The 19,795-nt window shown below is 41.3% G+C and overlaps 1 protein-coding gene across 6 annotated transcripts in view; it reads left to right on the top strand.

Annotated features, from left to right (window-relative positions):
- slc24a2 (solute carrier family 24 member 2) overlaps positions 1-19,795 on the top strand; it is a 63,845-nt gene that overhangs the window by 7,071 nt on the left and 36,979 nt on the right. For 2 of the 6 annotated variants that reach the window (XM_022250217.2, XM_087136504.1), the window contains exon 2: positions 10,907-12,145. In XM_022250217.2, the coding sequence (XP_022105909.2) occupies positions 11,273-12,145 (873 nt within the window). In that variant the 5' untranslated portion in view covers positions 10,907-11,272. Of the gene's footprint in view, positions 1-4,251; positions 4,498-8,092; positions 8,212-8,313; positions 8,539-10,906; positions 12,146-19,795 lie in introns of those variants that run through there. The other 4 variants (XM_022250226.2, XM_087136502.1, XM_087136503.1 and 1 more) reach the window with 4 other exon arrangements.

Genomic DNA, 19,795 nt, shown 5'->3' with positions numbered 1-19,795 from the left:
CCTTGACTTAATGCCCCACTAGAGGTGGTTAACTCCCTCAAAGAATTCCTCAATTGATGATAATTGCATCACGCCCTTAACTTCCCCTGAGCTTCCAAATGTCAACAAAGCCTCTGCCCACATTTCATCCACTTAAGTCCGTGCATCAATCAAGTTTCCTCCTCCCCTCCTTCCTTCAAGTCGCCAAGTTTGGCCCCGCAGAAAATGTGATTGAGGAAGGGGAAACGAAATAAGAAAATGTTGTCCTAGCAACGGATTCATGTTTGCCATTCTCGTTACCTCTATTTGGTAAAGTGTTCTGGTAATGGGAGAAGCTGCTTGCTAAATATTTGAGGAGAGCGTGCCAAGTGAGAGGCAGGGTGATTGCTAGGAGGTTTTTCTCTCACAGCCTTGCGTGGATGGACCGTCATCAAGTGCAAGTCGTTCTTGGTTTATGGTATACATGTGTGCGATGTGTTACAGCTCTATTGCCTAACGTCAAGGAAGTTAGATTTGCATGAATGATTTACATGTACGTGGTGGTGGTGACAGTATTCCTGTAGAGTTGAGATGGCTGCTGTGTTCAAGAGGGAAGGTGAATCAATTAAAGAAACAGAGGCTTGAGGTACAGTTCATGAAATGTCAAAAGACTGTGTGTGCAAACCTGCACATGTAAGCAGAATTGCCTGATAATTGATGTGTATTGAATCTGTTTCAACGTACATGTAGCATCATCAGTTACGATTAAAAAAACCCTGATGTCATGGTAACGGTACCATGTACATGTACCGCTAATTGGCATACTGGTATTTTCAGTACACTTGTTGTGTGAGTCCTTGGGCCAATTTCATAGAGCTGCTTAAGCACAAAATTTGCTTAAGCGCGAAAAAACCTTACTTGATAAATCAGGTAACCAGCCAAAATTCCATGTGATGTACATGTACATGTATAGTGTTTTGGGACCGTATTTAGCTGTCTTTTGGTTAGCATGACAGTCAGATAGAATTGAGCTGGTAACTTTTGTTTATTTAGCAAAGATTTTTTTACCGCTTAAGCAAATTTTGTGCTTAAGCAGCTCTATGAAATTGGCCCCTTGTACCACTGCACTGTGAGGGTTAATCTTGTCTGGTGCCTGTATGAATTCAGGAGGAACCCCAAGGAGTTCTCCTTCTGGTTTCCTGACTGACCCTAAATTTTAAGCACAACTCTAAAATCTTTATTGGCAAGTAAAAAAAATAAATAAAAATACATACCGGTACATGTTAATCCTATTGTCTTTCTGTCTTCGTGAAATGTTTTCCCAACAACTCATGTACAGTACAGTACATGTACATGTACAAGTACATGTGTCTAGAATAAACATTGGGGAAGGGGAGGGGCTTTAAGTTGGCCCTGAACCCCACACCATTAGGGTTTGTACTTTGTGTGGAATGCTATGGCGTGTTAACAGAGTAGACTGTTTCGTAATGCACATACTCAGGACTGCCCAACCAGCAGGAGTTTTGACTTGCAGGTGCTGGCATTTGAGAGTGTACGGGTACTGGTGCTCTCAATCAGACAGGAGTGTACTCCTACATGGGGTTATTTCAACTTTTCAAGATGGCAGAAAGTTCAATGTTTTCTGTTTGTGTGATGTACCGGTAATCTGGGAATACTACTGGGAATTCAGCTCTTTGTCCTTTTACCGTACACTTGTTCCCCTAAAACCCCATTTTTAAAAAATTGTTTATTGTGCTCCAGGCTTGACAGTTGCGAGCATTGCTCAGGGATGATTCATGATATTGTTGGCTGAAAAGGGTTTACATGCACAGCATCACGTGCATGTACCCTACATGAGAGCAACATCCAACATCACCATGAAATTATGTGTTGGGAATATTAAACCATCATACCAATATCAAGGAGAGGGTTGTTTTGCCTTGGTACCAGTACATGTACGATGAAAAGTCTCAGCTGTAGTCAAGAGCAGTATTTTTAATCTGATTTCAAAAAAAAAAATTGCAGAGCAGAGTTGAAACTTGTCCTAACTTGACTCCACCTTGAGTTACCCATTCCTACCGTAGTTTGTCTGTTGTAAAATTTGAACACTCTATATAAATTCGTTTATGCCACTGTTGGCACTGTTTCTTGAGACAAATGTCTCTTCAAAAATATAAGTTTTTTACACATGATACAGTTACATGTACCTCATTCAAGTGGTCCCAAGCATGCCCTCTCACTGAAACAACATTTTTGCTTGTTCTTCCCCGAAGAAAAGGTACAGCAAATACTGTTCTGTAAGATTTCATTGATTGTGCTGCAGTTTCGACCACAAACAAAATTGTTTTGTTGGAAACATTGTTCTGCAGAAAGTTCTCTTCTGGAAATGCTTGTACTCGATCATGCACATTGTTTGTGAACTGTGTACTCCACAAATTTACAAGTACAGCATGTACATGCATCTACATGTATATGTACATGTACAGTATGTGTAGAGGTTTTCCACTCACATGATCTTTGATGGTCAGCATTCAATATACATGTACATGTACACAGAGGTGTGCTGAAATGTGCACTCCCTCAAAGTCCTCAGCATTCTGGCATACATGTACATGAAATGCCGACTGAAAGATGCAGATTCGAAAATGCATGTGCTGCTGCAGACTTGGAATGCTGTACATGTACATGCAGAACTGCCTTTGGCGGTCCAGTGACATCACACGAAAAACCTCTGTATGTACCGGTACAATACATGTAATAATGTATTATTTCTATCAAACTGACATTGACTAAGAACCCTGTATGCGCAAGTACAAGATCAGCATCCGGGCCGTAATGGAAAACTTTTAATTTTTAATCTTGCTTTTGTGATGCTGGTGATTGGTTCTGTGACTTGGCATGCAATGTCAAGTGGCCAGTGATGAAGATATACGTGTACGGTATTGTGCATTATGCATACATGTAAGCAGACGAGCAATTTTTAAACCACTTGGGTAAAAATTAATGGACATTTAATGTCTCTTCCATCTGTTTGCACAAGTACAATGTCAACAGAGAGATCACTGTGGTGCTTGTTGTATATTCTGTAGAGATACCAGACTACATGTAATTTTAATTGGTGCACCTGAACATGTCCACAGCAATACAGTACACCGGTCTGATGAATATTGTGTTTTCCAGTGCAGTGGTAGTGCATTCAGGTAGATAAATTAATGACCATTATCTGGATATTAATGGTTATGGGGAGATACCCTTTTTGTACATCTAAAATACACGTTTTGAGTATTAACAAGACAAAAGTAGCAATGGAAGGTATTTATTTTTTAGATGAAGGACCATTTTCAGGGCATTTTCATTGGGGGGGGCGGCATGGAGTTGAATGATAGCTGGACAAGGTTGCTATAAGAATTAAAAGTGTTCAGTTCCCCATTTCCTTGGGTACATGTACCGGTGCTACCGGTAGTAGTCAAGACTTTTAGCCAATACTGAGTGATTATCTGTACAATGTACGTGTACCGGTGCTAGTAGTCAAGACTTTTAGGCAATATTGAGTGATTATCTATACAATGTACATGTACCGGTGCTAGTAGTCAAGACTTTTAGCCAATATTGAGTGATTATCTGTACAATGTACGTGTACCGGTGCTAGTAGTCAAGACTTTTAGCCAATATTGAGTGATTATCTGTACAATGTACATGTACCGTACGGTACATGTACATGTACACAGAATCTTCACGTTCACAGTTCAAGTGCATGCAGAGTACGGGATGCATGGTATCTGACCAGATCTTATTTTGTGTAAATTTCGTATCCCATGAGATAAATGGTAGTACGTGTAGTGTGTTTGTAGTGTATAGTGACTGTCTGCATGTTCCGTACTCCGGGTACAGTGCAATGTGCTCTGGGGACCGTTGAAATGCCTGTGGGATTCAGAATAGTTGGTGTTCATACATTGTATGTGTGCATGCGTGCATGTGTTCGTGTATCCCCACCACTGTCCTTCAGTGGTGGAGTGGCCTTAAACCACAGTAACCTCACATCACTGTGGCCGATAGCGTCATTTCCAGTTTCTAAGCATATTACTGGGCTTGCATAGCCTTGGCCATGCATCAATTTCCTTATTTTCACAAGCCCACCAGTGACAGGCTGCCCACTCCAGATGGTAATAAAGTTTCCGGCACAGGGAAAAACCTCAGCCCAGGATGATGTGGGTATCCCATGCGTGGGCATCCCATCAACACCACTTCAGTATCTACAGGAACAAGAAAGACACTGGCACTAGCGGATGACATCTGCACCCTTGACGAAATGCTTGTCAGTCTGTTGACCAATTGGTTCCATTGCTGGTGCAATATTTATGGGGACTTTGGTCTCTGGCGTTTCAGCATGTGGATATATATACAATTATTGTTTCCACTCCAAGGACCCATCTGTTCCTGAATTTAAAATTTAACAATTATTGCTACGGTGCATTGTTGGAGAACACGGTAATTCAACCCTTGGATGAGCGGTAGCAGGCAGGTGGTGTGTAAAGTACGGTAATGTCCATATGCCTGTTCTGTTACAATAATTAACACACAAAAGAATGACAATTTTCTTCCTGTATGTTCAGTATTGTCACTGTTAATTTTAGGGATTTCATTGGACTTTTACGCTTTGCATATTACGCAAAGATTTTGGAGCAGAAAGAAAATGTTAGCCATGAGAAGGGTTTAATGCTGAAGAAAGGGGGAGAGCCGCGTGCGTATTGTACCGTACCAGTATATGTGCAGATGTGAAAGATAAAATTCATGTACACATGTGTGGAAACAAATCCAAGGTTCCTTGAAATGCCAACACTTTCATCATTTGAAATGTTTAAATCCTCTTTCTTATGGGAATCTGGCGATAACACCCCCAAGTGCAGGAACAGTGCGTGTACATGTTGACATAAGTCTGAGGAAAATATGCCCCTCTGACTCAGATTTGTCATCTGAAACAAGAGCTTTAGGCAAATAATCCTGTCAATTTTCTTTTGGGGGGGTGGGAGAGGAGAGATTTACACATACTGTACCTGCCCAGCCTGAAGATGCAATCAGCAGTTCCTAGACGGGGTTCTATAAACTAGGCAACAAATAATAACCACGTGCATGCCCTACGCTCTTCTGCAGTGCATGGGATAGACATGCTGTTGCCATAGCAACCCTCATCAGTTCGGGTTTTCTTTTTGTGTAGAGAATCGGGAACATGACAGAGAGAGAGGACGGTTCTGCCTTGATGCAGTCTGACTCAAACTGGCAGGATATAAGACATGGTCATTATTGTTGCCTTTTTTTCTTTTTACGACTTAGTACTTGTAGCCTCGACAACTTACTGGAGGGAAGTTTTTCTGAGCATGTGTACCAGTGTTATGCTATCAGTTCACTGTGGCATTATCAAAGATGTGTAGATTTTTTTTTTTTGGTTGTGCATATGGATGTCTTAGAAATGTTTTGCCTTGTAATCCCACTCAGCGCAATAGACAACGTCGCACCTGTAAGCGGGCACAGGGCCGTTTGGAACTAAAGATCCACTCCCGCAGACAAGGATATCTTTTGTTCTCTTTATGTGCCTGTCCTCAGTGGGGCATGTAGGTAGATATGGTATGTGTGAGTACTGGCACAGTAATACCTGTATCGGTATCAATACGAGTGCTCATCTCTTTGTCTTCAGCTGCAGCCTTGCAGGCTTTACAATACATGTACCTGTACATGTGCCTCATGATGTCGTAAAGTGGAAGTGGATATATATCTTAACCCTAACACTCCTCAGTCCTCCAACAGGTGAAGGATTGAGGAGGGTTAGGGTTACCAAAACAGGAAATTGATTTTGAACTCAACTTCTGTAGTCAAGGATTTATACCCATCCGTGTACAGTTATTGCTTTTGTACCGTATGTTTACATGTACATGTACACACATGTATTTGTACATGTATGTGGTCTGAGTTCTAAATGTACATGTAATTCAAATTTTCAGTCCACGTATGCATGTACATGTATGTGTAATGCAGCTGTGTGCGTGATGTAGAATGCCATCTTTTTATACCGGTACGTGTACGTACAAGAACGTGCCAATTGACAATGACACTGGTAACTTCAATTCTAATGTAATGAATCAGTGCTTTTTGTCACTGTACCGGTACCTGCTGTTTTTTGGGGGAAGGTACATGTGCATGTGTATACACCTACAATGTACCGGTATAGCCCATGTTTGATGTGCATGTGTATGCCCCATGGCCAGTACTTACATGTACATGTAAAACCCAACTGTATATGGTGACCATGGTAACGCTGTCACTGCAGCAGCGGTCCCTCTTACAGCTAGCTTTGTACTGTGGTAACAATTGTATGGAGCCACAATAGCTCTTCAGTGGCAAGTGCTCCATACAAATCCCAACATAATGCTTTTGCCACAAAAAGGGCAATTGAGTATACACATGTACATGTACTTGCACGTTAGGTACAGTACTGTACCGGTATGCCGTTTACGTTAATGGATTTGTACATGTACAAGTAGGTCTCTAATTTATCCCACACGTAATTTACAAGTCGAGATTAGGAACTACCGTACATGAACTAGTAAGAAGATACCAGTATCTTGTAGATGCAAGTGTACAATGTACATGTACAGTGTACATGTACATACATCGTACATGTACGCGTTAGCTGTCTGGACAGGGTTGAAAGAAAAAAGAAGGTGGGGTAGGAAAGCACTACAGGGCCTGTGGGTTTTGGCACACCAGGCAGGTGTTGTGCAGACATTGTTAAACAAAAATTGGCTCTAACATGAACTCACATTTTACACCAGCAATTTTCTACCTCTTTAACAATGTAACATTCACTGAGCACCTTTGCCGTGAGTCACTAGTGTACCTGAAAGCCTGAGCAAGAACTGTGAGTTCATGTTTTAGAGCCAGAGAAACTTTTTCATGTGCAGAAAAATGAGTTTCTACACCGATGAAGCATTTAATTACCAACCTCCATGTGTAAATGCCATGCAGTTTGCCAATGCCTCAAGTTCGCAGTCGATTTTTGCCCTACATGTACTGGTATGTTGGTTATTTTGGATTTCAGTACTTCATTTTGCCCGTAATGTTCATAAAGCTATCTTTGTCGAGCAAGAGCTTTAATGACAAACTTTTTTTTTTTGGTTTTCCCCTGAGAAAGATATACTGGTACTGCTGGATCAGAACCTCACACCCTTCTAACTTTTGCCGAAAAGGAAAAAAGAAATTCTCATAATTCTTCAGCTGGGACCAACCAACAACCCTTGTGGTTATTATTTTTAGTGAAGATTCATTCATTTGTTGACATTTATTATGAACTCTCCAATAAACCAATAAAAAGTTGAGTAATATAAAGTACATGTTCAGTGCAGTGAAACTTAAGTACAGCACATGTCACATAGAGAAAAAAACAAAGGAAAGCACATGTACATGTACGGTACCATTACCACCAGTAACAATATAGTACATGTACATTAAAGCTAAACAAAGTACTGGTAATACTGCATATAATGGGAGAGTATGCAAGGCGTTCACGTCAGCCAAGGCTTGTAAGTGGAACAGCCTGGACAAACCAGACAGGGTAATCACAAGGTGCCTCTTAGCCACACAAGTACATGTACACACAAGTACATGTACATGTACAGTACTTGTACCAGCTTTGCCATGTTTGCTGGCATTATGAGTTAGCTGGTCCTAATGATGTAACACAGCTTCCTTGGATACATCATCCTGATCATGGAGGAAGGAAACAATGTGCACGCAGGAGCATAGTAAACGGTAGAGGCAGTGACAGATCTGTCTTTATGTACATGTACCACTTTGTTGGCAACTCCGTGAAGTTCAGTTAATGCTATACAGAGAGAGTAAATTGGCCTCAATTATCCATCATACACATCCAGTCCTCTGCCTCATGGAAATTAGTTCCCCATGCTGTTTTCTGTTACATGTATATCCTTTCTCCCTATGATCAGTGGCTGAATCAGAAATACAAGGGAACATTGTTGGGAGCCATGGCCCTGTGTGTTTCATTGTACGCCTGCATTTTAATGAACCATTGTAATGATGATCAGTACTGTTTTTTTTTTTCATCCACACCTCATTATCTCAGCCACTCATTCTTGATCCTGATCAAAGCCCCTTCCTCAAGACCAGCAATTATGCAGTTGAGTGAGCACAGCAGCAGTGTAGCACCACCATGGCGTACTGAGAAGCTTACCATGTGGCAGGGTACAAATCATTCATATTGATTAGATTGTTAGTGAATGCAATTCTGACAATCCATTATAGCCAGTGCATTGGACCATAGTGTAATGTAGACAGGCAACGGCTGATAAACACGAAAACTTAACTCAGTACCGAACATGTGCACGTACATGTGCACAGTGGATATACAGTATGCTGTTGAGCCGTCAAGAACGCAAGATTTGTAGAATCAAACTACTGTATAATACAACCATGTTGTTCTGACCATGCATGGCTGTTCTAACACTGTGGTACTGTGATGATTTACATGTATCATGATTGATGGTACATGTACAGTACATGTACACGTATGTAAGTACAGGAAGAAAAGTATTTTCATGAATGGTAAAATCACTGCACCTACTGGTGTATTTACATACATGTACATGTATATCGGTACATACATGTACATGTACATGTATATCGGTACATACATGTACATGTATATCGGTACATACATGTACATGTACATGTGTATCGGTACATACATGTACATGTATGTATTTGAGTGGAGTTAACAGACCGTCAAATTTAAAAATTTTTTGGGGGGTCATGTTGGTGGGGACCAGGGAGTTAAATTTACCAGGACGTAACCTGTATCAAATAGTACATTGCGTGGTGTGTTCCCTTGGATGTACATGTTAAGCCTACGCTTTTTTAGTATGCAAAGTATACTCTGGTAACAACATTTGTGATTTAAATTTCTCAAAGTGCATTATGTAATGGAATTAAACAGGCCTTACTGGAAGCTCTTTTAGCATGCGTCCTTCTGGACTCTCAATTTGCCACGTTTTTCTACGTGAATGACATGCTCACTGATGTGTATTCGTTTTGCTGCGTATTTGATAATTATGGCCTTCAAATCTAACATGCTAAATAAGATAAGAAAATCCTTGCTGGGCTAACCTGATGCATGATTTTTATAAAAAGTCTTTGACGTACAGTACGGTGTACATGTACATGTATGTAAATTGATTGGAAGTGCCTTCACCACTTTGAAGTGTCAGCAGTGTTGATGGTGCTTTAATTAAAAATTATGACGAATGCAACTTTAAGCTCTGGCTATTTGCTTATTAATTAATTGCCAGTTTCTAGATGCTAGTGCATTTGAATTTATTGCAGAGAGCTCTGATTGTATGCCTTTTATAGTGCCATGGAGGCAGAACCACCTGTTTGCAGGATATGGTGCATATGTACACATGTATGCGTTGATGCCCCAATTTGTCCAGATGGGATATCATCTTCAGGTTGCATACTAGATGTCGCTTTGCCTGCTCCATTTGGTCCTCCCGAGCCTGCAGCAGTCCTGAAGATCTGCCCTTGAGGCAGAGATCTGCCCACATCGTCTCGTCTGCGCATCTCAAGCAGAAAATGGCTGGGATGTTGTCCATCACAAGACACGGGCTGTCCCTTGTGGCCTACTTGCAATATATCCCTCTCCCCCACACAAGCCTCGCCTTCGGATCGCCGGCTTGTCCTCAGTTGGAGATGATGGTGGATTGGGAGGGGGGAGGGAGGTAGAAATAGCGCGAGAGCCTTCGTGCAGAGGGTTACAATTTCCTTGCAAGGTCTTGGTCATTACTGTCTCAATACATCCAGTTGTGTCATCAGGCAGTTTATTTTTAATGGCAGGTGCTTGTTGAAATAAATAGACTACTGCTTACATTGTCTGTGGCTATTGTACATGTACATGGGTACACTTGTGCACACGATATGTGTGCAGACTAGTACCAATATTGCTCTTGGACAAATGCATTTATTTCAAATATAGTAAACAATAAACAGAAATGGTTTCAAACAGTTCTGTTAAGTGTTGGAAGTGCCTGGAAAATTGCTTTCTATCCCGTGCTATGTAAATTTGAAGCATTGTTTTGGGGGGAGAATTCAGAAGTATTGAAAATGAAGTATGGAAACATTTTAAAGTATAGGCAGGACATTGTGTCATTTTGTTGGTATTCTGGAATAGAAATTTACTTGGTCAGCTTTTTTGACTAACTGACAGAAAGAGAAAAAGAGCAGATTCATACAGTGTACTGAATCAATGCACCAGCAGCCTTCTGTAATGAATGACCTGTGAATTATCAGTTTAAAAGTACAGTGCCTTGAAGTTGACAAATACTGTGCAGTGTTTTCAAACGAGCTTTGAACGGCTGGTACCGGTACAGTTCCGGTTTCTTACGCAAAAGGCATCGTGGTTCATTGTGATGTACGTTTTAGAACAAATCTTGGCAGCAGTGCATGAAATCAGGCCCAACTACCGGTAGTTATCAGACTAAATGCATGAGCACAGTCATTTTTGTTTTGTCATTGTGAGCTTTTGATTGGACGCCATGGTCCCTATCTAAGAACAAACACCCACAGTTGAGATGGTAAAAACTCCAACAGGATTTTGGCTTTTATGTGGGACTTTAATCTTTACATTTCTTTCGGACGTTTTGTCTGACCACATTTGCTGCTTGGTCCTGTGGACAGCCACCAGAAGTGGTTGGAAAATGACCGATGTCCAACTGTAATTTCATTCTCTAGTATTGAAAGGGTCTCCCTATTAATGCAAATCAGTATTCCAACTGAGGGTCATGCACGACCCATCACCCATTTATGTTTTGGCCTTTATTTAAAACACTGTAGTCTCCTTGACTGTCACGCTCATGTCCTGTGTTTTATTTGTCTTTCCCTTCAGGGCACTGATCACGAGCTGCTGGTGTTGATGGGGGACGATGACGTATTGAGAGCGGTCGGTCGGAGAGACAAGCAGGTATTGGCGTTGCCACACAGAGCAGGTTTGCAGCCAGGCGGAAAGGATGGCACTTACGTGTATGCTGCAGCGCACTGGTCCACAGTGCACGGACACAAGGATTATAGCATTTCAGTAAATCTGACTTGCCGGCGCAGGACTGCAGTTTTAGCGGTGTGCTCGCTTGGAGGATCTGGTAATTGGATAACATGAAGATGTACAAGATTTGATTGTCTAACACAACAGCTAATGAGTGGTTCTTCAGTACACCAAGGACTTGGCCCATTGTTGGGGCTTAATTAGAGGGCAATAATGGGAGCCAGAGTGTGGTGTCGTGCTTGGACCATCAGGCGAAGGTACAACAGCCTGCGCTTTGGCCTACTGGGAGGCATATTGGCCCTAGGATGCATGTTTACGTTATATTCTAAGTCATACCAGTTTGGTGTGGATGAGCAACATGAAGCACCTGTGCACGGGAAATTCATATCGGTTGAGTACCAGCACGCCAATCTCTGGGATACTTTGCCCAAAAGTTGGAGAACTCGACATCTGCTGGTGGTGAACCAAACAGATAATGGGACGGCCAGACCGCCGCCCACAAGTGCTGCGCCAAGGAGGGGGATTTATCCGCCGGATTTGTTCACCCCAGAGCAGCTGAGGAGAGGGGCAGTCATCCTCCACTGCCTGGGCATGGTGTACATGTTTGTCGCCCTGGCCATTGTGTGCGATGAGTTTTTTGTGCCCTCGCTCGGAGTCATCATCGAGAAGCTGCAGATATCGGACGATGTTGCTGGTGCCACATTCATGGCAGCGGGCGGGAGTGCCCCGGAGCTCTTCACGAGTCTCTTTGGAGTTTTCTTGGCCGACAGTGACGTCGGCATTGGAACCATAGTTGGCTCGGCCGTGTTCAACATCCTTTTCGTCATCGGAATGTGTGCCGTTTTCAGCAAAACTCTTCTGAAACTCACTTGGTGGCCTTTGTTTCGCGACGTAGTCTTCTACAGTTGCAGCCTCATTTTTTTACTGATCTTTTTCAGAGACGCTGATATCGAGTGGTATGAGTCGCTAGTGTTGTTCATAATGTATTTCTTGTATGTACTGTTTATGAAGTTCAATGTTCAAGTGGAACGATTTGTAAAGTCAAGATTGAGCCGGACAGTTAAGACAATCAGTGTGGCAGAGCCGGTAGGTATAATTCTTGAATTCTTTCTTTTCACATTCTGTGTTCTTCAGCTTGGCAATGCAGACTATTTCTTGTTCCATACTAGTAGTTGTGGGGACATACATGCAGTCATGTACGTCCTTGTCCACTCGATATTTCACCTACATTTTGTGGGGACTGAAATTGTTATAAAGACAGAGAAATAACTCAGTCCTAATTTACCCAACAAAAGAAATTATCCCCTTAACCCAACATGTACATGTACCGGTACATTACGTACCCATGTAATGTACATTCCGTAGGCACACTCCATTTACATTGCACACCCACATGTACAGTGCACTGTTCTTTACATTTCACAGAATCATTATTTGCAAGGTACACGCACTGTTTCATAAGTAACCATAATACACTGTGCTTAGCTCCTAGCATGTCTTTAACTACGTGTACATGTATGTTCACAATAGAAAGCATTTGCGGACTGAATTATGAGTCTGTCGGAAGTTATGAAATTATCCATGAAATCCATTTGTTCTGTACCGAGGTCTTGTGGAGCCCACTTCCGCACAATTTTTTTTTCTCCTTTCCTTTGAGAAAGGGGAGAACAAAAATCCTTTGATCAGACATGTCAGAGAAGAATACTTTTGACGTCAGCGAATTAAACAGACTGCATTGTCAAGTCTTGAATAGAATGCAGATTCCATTTGTGGCGGGCTCTGTATGCATTCACATTGAAACTTTTAAATTAATGGTGGAGAAGGACACAGGCGTCTCCTTGAATGTCTGGTGCATGCAGACATTTGTACTTGAACCCAGGATTATCCCTTCGGTCCCCTGCCCCCCCCAATAAATTTGACAAATGAAAGGTACAGTGTATAATTTACCAACATGTACCAGTGCATGTACATACATGTACATGTATATGTACGTCGATAGGTTTCCCCAGTTACATGCAAGTGGACACATACATGTACATGTACATGTAGTACATCAGATTTAATACAAATACCGGTATGTGGACATACATGTACGTGTACATACTGTACATGTACCTTTTTACATGTAGTACATGCACCGGTACCCGTGTACTGGTACTGTACATTGTACAAGTACCAGTTTTCCACTTTATCTTGGAATTGCAATGGTACTGTATAGCTCGTATGCACAGTGAGGCGGTACATGTACAATGTGCCAGTACCCTTTTTCTGTGCAATTTATTTGAAAATTAAAAACAAAATTGATATTCCATTCCTGTCAGTGTGTGAAGAAAGAGGAGTCAAATCAACACATGTACTGTACCTGTACAGTGTACATGTACATGCTACATGTACGGTACCGTACATGTACATGTAGCATTGAACTACATGTATGTGTGTACATGTACATGTACCAGTACGTGATTGACTTCCCTACACCTGTATCTGTTTAATTGGTTGTCACACCTGGTAGAATGCAGTTGTCTCGCTTTTTTTCCCCGAAACTTTCACTGACGATGGATATGATACGTGTACATGAACCTACAAATGTACATGCACGCTACATTATGTAAAAATTGACCAAGATGACACAGAATAAATGTTCATAAATAATACCAAATGAATACAAATTTTAAGCAATTTACTTAAATTTACATTCGTGGTTACGCTTTTAGCCAGGATTCATTAGGAAACTGACTGAGCAGAGCAAAAATGTGGCTCATCCCGGTCTAGATGGAATAACTGGCTACAGGTTTTGCAGTCGCGGCCACACATGGTTGGGGCAGCGCACATGTACATGTACATGTGTCTATCTTGCATTTGTATTGTGGAAAATGTAAGGGATGTCAAGATACAGTGGACTACAGGCACATGAGCTTTCATATTTCATAAACTATAAACCATAGGTGTTAAAATGTGCCATTGAGTGCTTGTTTGCTTCCTCTTGGAATTCCTTCAAAGTGCGAATAGTCTTACAGTAGGCCTACATGTACTGGTATATGGCATTAATGCTTAGAAACTTATGAATTTAATGAAAAAATTATAAAGTTGAAAGTTGATGTTTTAAGTTGTATTACCCTGTAGTACATGTACACATGTATGTACTGAGCACTCCTGTAATGTACATGTACTTGCATGTGTAAGAAGTGAAGGGAATGATGGGTAGGGGTGGAGTAAGAAGTGAAGGGAATGATGGGGAGGGGGCGGAGTAGGAGATGGATAGGATGATGGGAAGGGGGTGGAGTAAGAAGTGAAGGGAATGATGGGGAGGGGGCAGAGTAGGAGATGGATAGGATGATGGGGAGGGGGTGGAGTAGGAGATGGATAAGATGATGGGGAAGGGGTGGAGTAGGAGATGGATAAGATGATGGGGAGGGGGCAGAGTAGGAGATGGATAGGATGATGGGAGGGGGCGGAGTAAGAGATGGATAGGATGATGGGGAGGGGGCAGAGTAGGAGATGGATAAGATGATGGGGAAGGGGTGGAGTAGGAGATGGATAAGATGATGGGGAGGGGGGCGGAGTAGGAGATGGATAGGATGATGGGGAGGGGGCGGAGTAAGAGATGGATAGGATGATGGGGAGGGGGAAAGAGTTGGAGATGGGTAGGATGATGCGGAGGGGGCGGAGTAGGAGATGGATAGGATGATGGGGAGGGGGTGGAGTAGGAGATGGATAGGATGATGGAGAGGGGGCAGAGTAAGAGACGGACAAGATGATGGAGGGATGGAGTCAAAGTAGACATGATAGGAATGGGATGTGGCATGATGGAGGGTAGAAGTTTAGAGGATAGGATGATGGAGGTTGGATACAAAGTGCAAAACTTTACTTAAGAGGATTTTTTGCACCATCCATCAAACTCACAGATGTACTGCTTATATATATATATCGTCATCCAGGTCTAGTCTGACTGTACTGGACCCACATTCTTTAGGCATTCCTCTCTCCTGTGAAGAACTATGAAGCCTTTGTACCCATATCTCCCTTGTTGGTGGTCTGTGTTGATTTACTTTTAAAGGACAGGTGCCCTTCAACACACAGTCTGCACACAGCACTAACTAGGTTTTTTCTCCTAGAGTATAATGAATTTTATCGCTAAGGTCGATAAAATACCTTGTACATCTGTATTGCAGTCGTATGCCAACCAATCTTGTAAAAAAATGGATGAAGCTTGGTTAGTACATGTATACACCTGTAATTTAGTAACCATATTTGTATAACTTGGATATCTCTTAACATACATGTAAGCTGTTGTTACAGGAAAGAAATTAAAATTCATGACAAGCAGCGAGCCATGGCGGCTTTGCCGTTCTAGTTTTGTATTGGCCGGCATTGATGATGTGCAGTACCAAGGAAGTGGACAAGTGGTCAGACTCTGCAAAAAAAAAGAATTTTTTTGAACTCAGCAGTTATGAGAAAGAAATACCGGTAAGACAAGCAAAGTTCTATAAAATGTTCCAAGGATCGCGACACCATTACAACATGAACAGTGAATGTGTGCATTGGCTGGTTCGAGTTGATTATACCCACAATGTACCGTATTATTAATAAATATCTGACAATTTCAAGGGTTGCGGAAAAGACTTTACAGTCCGTCTTGAGCCACTTCCTGGATCTTATCCTGGAAAGGTTTTTACATGTAACTAGACTGTATATACATGTACACATGTACATGTTTTGCAACTACGTGCAGACAAACACAAAAAATGAAATTGAAACGATGTTGATAGAATAACATAAGGATCAGGATAAGGATGTATCAATACGGAAATTAAAACATAAAATGGACATGATAACACCCACTGACCTACATTGTATAAAAGTAAGGAAACCAGAAATGTTGAGTAAAAAGATACAATGTATAACTTGTATAACCTACACGTAACAACAAATATGTACAATGTACATGTACGCATGTACAATGTACTGTACATGTATGATTGGCTAGTTGCATGCTTAGATCATGAAGTGTTACAATGAGAAAAGTAAAAGCTAGCGAGAAAATTTAACATAAACAATGATCAAGCTGTAAAACTGTACACTAAAAACAGTGTACAATTTTGGGACAAGTCTAATTTCTTTTAACCTTGAAGATCTTAGATTTGACTGGAATTTATAAGCACACTCAAACTTGCAGACTTGCTGAGGTTTGAGAACTTGAATAGTATCTTACCGATAACATCTGTGATTGATTCTCAACCAATACAAAATTGCAATCAATGCACAACATGTGCAAGTACATGTACATATGTAGGACTAATGTATGTGTACGTGTACATACAGTGTACATGTACATGGTACAGTGTAAATGTACATGTATACATTTTGTCATTAAGAAGTTGTGGAAGGCGCTCTTGATCGTCATAGTTTTGGTTGTAAACAATTTTGCCCGTTTCATTGTGTGCATCACCATGTGGTCTTACAGTGCCAGGAATTGACCCAGTTTTTCTAACTGAAAAACAAGGGCACAGAGACGCTCCTCCTTGCTCTTGTAATGCTTGTCGAGATTAAGACCAAATTACCGTTCATGTACAGCCTGACCACCATTTCTTGAAGAGAGCTCCTGTGATTATGCAAACGGTGTATTCCATCTGGAAAAAAAAAAAAAAAACAAGATGCCTGCCAGCAAATAGGGCGTCAGTGTTATGCCATCACGTATTCTCGGTAAACATCGCCTTCCGATCACATCGTCTTGATTCTGAGTTTATGCTCCCCTCATCCCCCCTCCCCCCCAGGGGAAAAAAAGTGTCTGACGCCAAAACAGTTGACTTTTCACTTGGGCTGTGCAATATTGCCAGGTTGCTGGTGAGCAGCTTGATCTGTCCTTTGGGCTACAACAAGACAGTGATCGAATCTGGGTTTTGAACTCCTGAATCTCAGACTGTAATGTATGAGTACATGTATTGACTACCTTTGCCCAAGATAGTGTGCTGGACTGTGGGGGGGGGTATATTAACCAGGCTTTGACTGAGCATGGAAGTGACCCAATTAAGGCATCCTAATTTTAGGTCAGCTACCGGTATAGTACATGTACAGCTTGTAGAAGGATCAAGGAAATACTGCATGTACATGTAGTACAAATAGGTACTGAAAGAAGCAAGAGGGAATAGTCTCACCTCCGTAAATTTCAAACATGTTCACCCCCACAATAGGCCTTTCTGCAGAAATTCTGTGAACAGGTTTTGGGGTTTGCTCCCATTTACGGTACCTGTACATGTACATATACCTGGTTAGAAATGTCTGAATGAGTAACATGTACATGTACATGTATCAAGTACCGGTATGTAGCGGTCCATGTACTGTACATGTACCATACCGGTACGGTACATGTAACGTACATGTATGTACAACATGTACATCATGGAAGTCGAATTTTGCCAACTGTTCACAATACACTTGAACCTTGTTAATAAGAGCACTTTTAACATAGCATTCTGCTTGTACATGTAACAGTTACGAATACAGCGCAATGCTTTGTCGGTGATTGCTTTTATTCCTGGTAAAGTTCCTGTTACAACAAGGTAATCTGCAAAGTCCGAGATCAAGACCTCTTATTAACATGGTTCGACTGTACATGGTATTGAGGACAAACATCTGTGCCAAAAAAAGGATGCCACATAGAGCTCACTTGTCAACAATTTGTGCAACTTATGTGTACTTGTAATAAGCTCTTCCTAGGCCATAATATATACGGGTATGTGGATGCGACAACAACTTAGTCATAAGTTAATTGAGTCAAGGAATCCACCTTTGTTAATGCACTGTTAGTGCCAGTTCTATCGTCTTCCATCAATTCATTTCCTCTAATGCATATTAATCATCCAAACACATTTGAATGCATCAACTTTGCTGCTGAGTGCATGGGAACATGTGCACCTACATGTACATGTACAGTTTCCATTCTGAGTGGCCTTCCTCAGTGCCTGATCTTTAATAGTGCAATCAATTACTGTTGAAATTTGACATCCAGAAAGTGCATAGGACTGGTTATAAAAAGGTTCAGTGATCAAAGGATGACATACCGTATGGTACTACCATACACATACACTGTCCATGTAGGTCTTTTAAAGGGCTGAGACAGTTTAAATAATGAAGTACAATTTCCTGATAAAATCAGGAAAAATATTCATACCAGTGTATAATATTCATACTGTAACTTTTAAAAATTTAGCAAATGCAGAAACAACAGCTTGCGTTTTCTCTTTAAAATTTCTTCTTTAAATGTCCAGATTGTTGCGAATTTGCCATTTTGTGAAGACAGAAGCCAGCTTCATTCGTGTTTAAAGTTGTCGACTATGGAATTAGGCTGTAAAAATGCCAGCAGGTGACGGATCAATATGTGGGAACAGAAGTGAGAGTGAAATCATTTTGCGGCCTTTATTTAGCCCAAAGGACCATGGGAGGGGAGAATCCAGCACCACCCCCTTGACATTTTCTCTAGTCGTCCCAGTTCACTTTTCTCCTACGCAATGATGCAGAGCCTTCACAAGTTCTTCAATAATGGCTTGTGGTCATGAATTCTGACACAAATTTTGTGAAAATCAGACAGACCGTATCGTTCTCATGCAAGAACGTCAAATGACCGTATCAAAACCACGTTGGATTAAATTGAAACCTCACAGTTATGCTACAGGTACATCTATGTATGTAAGTGTCTTTACATGCAAGCCAATTTTCAGAAAGATTTGAGTACAAACACTGGTAAATGTAAGTTTGAAAGTTTTTTTTTTTGGGGGGGGGAGAAAATTGAGTGAAAATTGGTTGAATTGGTTGTGATTATCTTTGATGAAATAAAAACCCAAGCTACAATGTGCATGTGCCTGTAAGCATGCTTTAAAACCTGCAAATCCAAGTTCTGCTGTCTGCATTGTACAGGTACAAAATCTCTCATGGCTTAACTCATCCAAGAAGAGTTGGGAACAGTTAACCAGTACCTGTGATTTGTCATCTGTCAAAAGGGATTTTGCTCGAGGTCACGCACACACAACAGTGCATGCAGCTCCTTGCATGATTTAATTAAAAATCCTTTTCCTTCCTTGGCAGTTGCCGGAAATGCACATTGTAAGGTCAACTCATATACAATGTACCGGTAGATCTGTTCCCCCTCCTTAATTCGTCCATATGAAGTTGGAATGGACATCAAAGGTTTGTACATATATGTACATGTACATACAGTAGATCAGTCAGTGTACATGTAGACACATGTATGTACATTTATGTGTTCCTTCCTCTACGATTGTTCAAACTTCATGTTGAAATAATTGCGTACAGTTGTACCAGCGGCATCGTTGCGAATTAATTGCTGATAATGTACACATGGTACGGTGCCATCTCAAGTGTAATTAAACTGGAGAAATTGTAGTGTGCATGCATACAACATGTATGTACATGTACTGTGTTCATACTGGTTTTTTTTTTCCTCCCAGCCTGCCTCCTTTGTTTTCTCAGTGTTTTATTTTTGGTAGTATCTGGACTCTCGACTGTTCCTAATTACATGAATTAAGTGCTTGTGTACCGGTCCATGCATACCGTACGTGCACATGTAGAAGTTTAAAACCTGTGCAAAGTTTATGGGGTGAAAGCTTGATCCTTCAGCAAAACAGTCATGTAAGAAAATCCAATGGCCATCTTGGAAAATCTTTCATCTTTAAGAAAAAGAGGGCCCTCTCTCCTTAACCAGTTGTGGACGGATTCCAC

Source organism: Acanthaster planci, linkage group LG05 (genome assembly GCF_054643075.1).
Source record: "Acanthaster planci isolate LZ-2023a linkage group LG05, COTS_SCS, whole genome shotgun sequence".
Classification (NCBI taxonomy): Eukaryota; Metazoa; Echinodermata; class Asteroidea; order Valvatida; family Acanthasteridae; genus Acanthaster; species Acanthaster planci.
Note: the sequence above shows the minus strand (reverse complement) of the source record. Positions and strands in the feature narration are given on the sequence as shown.